Source organism: Solea senegalensis, linkage group LG12 (genome assembly GCF_019176455.1).
Source record: "Solea senegalensis isolate Sse05_10M linkage group LG12, IFAPA_SoseM_1, whole genome shotgun sequence".
Classification (NCBI taxonomy): Eukaryota; Metazoa; Chordata; class Actinopteri; order Pleuronectiformes; family Soleidae; genus Solea; species Solea senegalensis.
In genome coordinates this window covers 11,994,535-11,998,411 of record NC_058032.1, presented here as the reverse complement: position 1 = coordinate 11,998,411, position 3,877 = coordinate 11,994,535, and the positions used below count along the sequence as shown (strand labels likewise).

The window sequence follows — 3,877 nt, the reverse complement described above, 5'->3', positions numbered from 1 at the left end:
CGCTTGATAAAAAAAAAAAAAAAAATTAATGGCTTTTCAAGGTCACTACTTCAACTTAATTGTTGCTTCTCTAATGAAAAGCAAGTGTAGTAGACCCGGCAGTTAAGCCCCACTGTTAGCAGACAGATTGAAGTGCGAAGAACAGACAGACGGAGAGATCACAACTGTTAATCACATTAGATTCCACATTTCTCAGCATTTAAATTCCAGACACAGTTCCAGAATGTAGCAATTAAATTATAATGCACATTTTGTGCAATAAAGCAGCAAGATAACTCAAAAATGATCACAAGTACAGAGTTTGATTTAGATTTTTGATATTTTAATGTGGAGGTTTTTGACTACTGGTGCTGTAAATCATGTTTTGATGAGCTGGTCCTTGTGTGACAAGGATTGAAGTGATGCATAGTTTTCATTTACTGCAGAGGACATATGACAGTGCATGTTTGGAAACATTTATCTATAAAAGGCCCTGCAGATGAGATAAGAAATATGTCTTTAAAATAACTTACGTTCTCTTTGATGCTGCTGTTGTGTTTCTGTTCTGTACTGGGTTCTGATTGGAGTTATTGCAGACTCTGGTCAAATTTCCAGCATGGGGAAAATGAGGTTGGGTTCTGTGAAACATCGTGGATGTGTTGGCAGTTCTCCAAGGGCTGTGTCTAAAAATGTCACACTTAGTGACTGCCATGTGCTGATTAGTTGCGGCTTGCAAAACCTGTCAGTGACCATTAAGCTTTTATAATTTTGTATATAATATCATGTTGTGTACTAGGTAAGGCATTTCCTTTTTGTCCTATTGAAGTCATTTGGGCCCTGTGATGGACTGGCAACCTGTCCAGGGTGTACGCTGCCTTTCGCCCTGTCAGCGGCGACTGGAACCAGCGCCCTCCTGCGACTGTCACGTAGAGGATAAAGCGGTAGAGGATGGATGAAGTCCTTTTTTGTTGGGTGCTCGTGGGATACACTATGTTAAGTAGCGATGTATCGCAATAGTCAGTTTCATGATACTGTGAAAACAAAAGCGTCTTGATGTCATTGTTCTTTCTGACATATTGGAATTTGTCTTTGGTCTTCCGGGCAAAAACTGAAGCTTTATTTCAGCTGCAGTAAGGAAAAGCCTATAGAGACCATAATTCCATGCATACTGATTATCCTGTGAGCTCCACTCGGAGCCTCTGTAGTGAAAATGGTGCCAGTGTGGACGGTTGTATATGGTCTCTCTAAGCAATCAAGAGTGGGCGAAGGAGGAGCAAAACATTTCATGCGTGTAACTGATCCCATTACTGCAAGACCAGCTGTCTGCAATCAGAATCACTCACCACTGTCGGTTGGATTTGGACTTGTTATCTCGATAGAAACATATCGTGAGATTTCAATTTCATTACGTATAACACACATATAACAAATACGGCATGTAACACACTTTTCTTTTTTATTAATTAACCATAATTTAAGTCTTTGAGTGTCTGTGTGTGTGATTATATCACAACTATATTGTAGGCAGACTGTTATCCTGATTCCCCTCTTTCAGTGTTCGCCATTTTGCTTTTTTACAGGGACTCCATCACATATTTGTGGGTTGTTTGGACTGTTTTTCATCAACCAATCAGCAAGCCAAACCTATCCAAACGAGAGTGCAAAAAATAAATGACAATGACCCCAGGTGCACAGCCGGCAAACAACACAGTGCAACACAATGCAATAAACATCGGCAAATGAATGAATCTGTCCATGCTTTTATCTCAAAAATGTTGAGCGCTGGATACTTACACAGGGGTTGAGTGGCTTGTGCTTGCAGAGCTCAGTGAGTCCGCGCAGCAGAGTTGGGTTAACATATCTGTTCAGATATTCTTCAGTCGCCTCTTTTGAAGGAACTGACTCAATTACAGCTGCAGAGAGAAAATAAGTTAGTAGTTTGTGTGTATTATTGTGTTTATATGTGTGTAGTATCACATTCACGCTATGTGTGTTTTACTGACAGTTTGGGAACATGAATTTGATCTCTCTCTCAGCTGCATGAAATGACTTGCTGCCATGGAGTGCGTTTTTCAGGTCAGAAGTGCCATATTTTGCTCTAAGGCTGGGGGGAAAAAATAATCATGTTAATAATCTTGTTTTTCTACAATTTCCTTGGTTTTTCTGGGCACGAACATTTACTCGTCTACTTCAGACAATCAGCCCTAATATGCGCTAACTCAAAATGGCAATGGTAATACGTTTTTGTATTAAAAAAAACCCCCCAACATGTTATAAGTCAACAAACTCACCAATCTGGATTAGTTTCTTTAGCCATATTGCTGTTGACCGGCCCTATAAGGGACTTCCAATGTGCAACAGCATTGTTGCAGGCCAGAGTCATGGCAATGATGGGTCCAGAGCTCATGAAGGCGGTCAAGTCGGGAAAGAAGAACTTTCCATGCTGGTCTGCGTAGAAGTCGCTGCATTGCTCTAGACTTAGCTGCAGCCTCCGCTTCTGTCACAGGGATGGATAAAAGTGATCAGAATGATGCCAATAAGTGAAACCTCCCAGAGGAGTTAATCTCAGGAATTAAACATTTTGAGCAGGGATTAAGAACTTTGACCCGTGGAGGGAAGCATTACACCTCTCACTGGAAAGGCTGCCGGGAACTAATAGAGGAAGAATTTTACACACTGGTATGAGGTGTCTCATTCACAGACAAACAAAGAACATCAGGGATGTCTTATACACAAACCATAGCCTCTAAAATCTTCATTCAGGTATGAAAAGTTGGATTGACCCCTGCCTTACACAATACAACACACTGTGGATTAAAAAAGTGTCCATGTTAGTCTCTCTTCACATTTTTAAATGAGAAAAATATCAAACCTACCTGCAGAACAGTGAATCCAGATTTTAGGATAATGTCTTCAATCTCCTCACTTTTGTGGATGGCATCCGGTTTAATGATGGCCAGGGTTCTCTCCACATAAATATGGGGATATACATTTCCGTCCATCTTTTCTTTCAGGGTTTTTATGGACGATCTATAGACTTACGTTGAATTAAATCATGCGACCCTCATGCGGAGGATAAAGTGACAGACAATGAATGTACAATAAATTGGTTAAGTTGTAGCCGCTAATATAAAAAAAATTGGTTGAGTGGTTGGTTTACAGTTGATGTCGACTGAATACATCGCCAAGGATTGCAGTTCTTCTAGTTCATACCAGATCAAAGGCTTCAGTGGCTGATGTCAGCAATGAAGTCACCCTTAGAATCTGCACGTCACAGCTAGAGCGGTGACACAGATCAAAGCTCATCACTCTGTGATCAGACTGATGGCAAACTCCCAATCAACACACAGCTAAGTGCTCCAAGCATTCTGTTGTGCATTCGCCAACAGAGTCAACCTAGAGTCAGCCAAATTGCCCAGTCCCTTTGAGAGTGTTGACTGACATGTGATGAGAAAGTTAACAACTCAAAAAATAAAAAAAATCTAAAACATTGTCAAGTTGTCAATAATAGATTGCATTTTATTTTATTTTTTACACCTCATTATACCGATCGTTATAACTTTCTCTTCAAAGGAGTTCATCCCAGCAGTTCAATTGTGGAACAACAGATGCAGAATGAAAACTTTTAAAATTAAAAAATGAGAATAATAATAGAATAAATAAAAGGATACATATAAGGATGAAGGACAAAAATCTACACATAAACCAATAGCAGTACATATCAGGTGACTGACAAATGCAACCCATTCACAGATGTAGCACATATAAGAACACATTTTTGATCAACAAGCTCATAATTATTGCTTCTTAAAGTGGTAGTTCAATAAAATTGGCAGGTTTTGCAGTGTACATCTGGCACTGCATTTCTGCTGTTTTATGTATTTGGCGTGAAAACTTG

At 39.7% G+C, this 3,877-nt stretch overlaps 1 protein-coding gene across 1 annotated transcript; it reads right to left on the bottom strand.

Moving 5' to 3' along the window:
* Nucleotides 1-1,530: 1,530 nt before the first annotated feature.
* LOC122778785 (nucleoside diphosphate kinase homolog 5-like) lies at nucleotides 1,531-2,981 on the bottom strand. Its single transcript, XM_044040883.1, has 5 exons — nucleotides 2,856-2,981; nucleotides 2,271-2,476; nucleotides 1,983-2,083; nucleotides 1,774-1,892; nucleotides 1,531-1,623 (listed from the first exon to the last, which is right to left on the bottom strand). Exons 1-5 carry the CDS (start codon nucleotides 2,979-2,981, stop codon nucleotides 1,531-1,533), a joined length of 645 nt encoding a protein of 214 aa, XP_043896818.1.
* Between the last annotated feature and the right edge of the window lie 896 nt (nucleotides 2,982-3,877).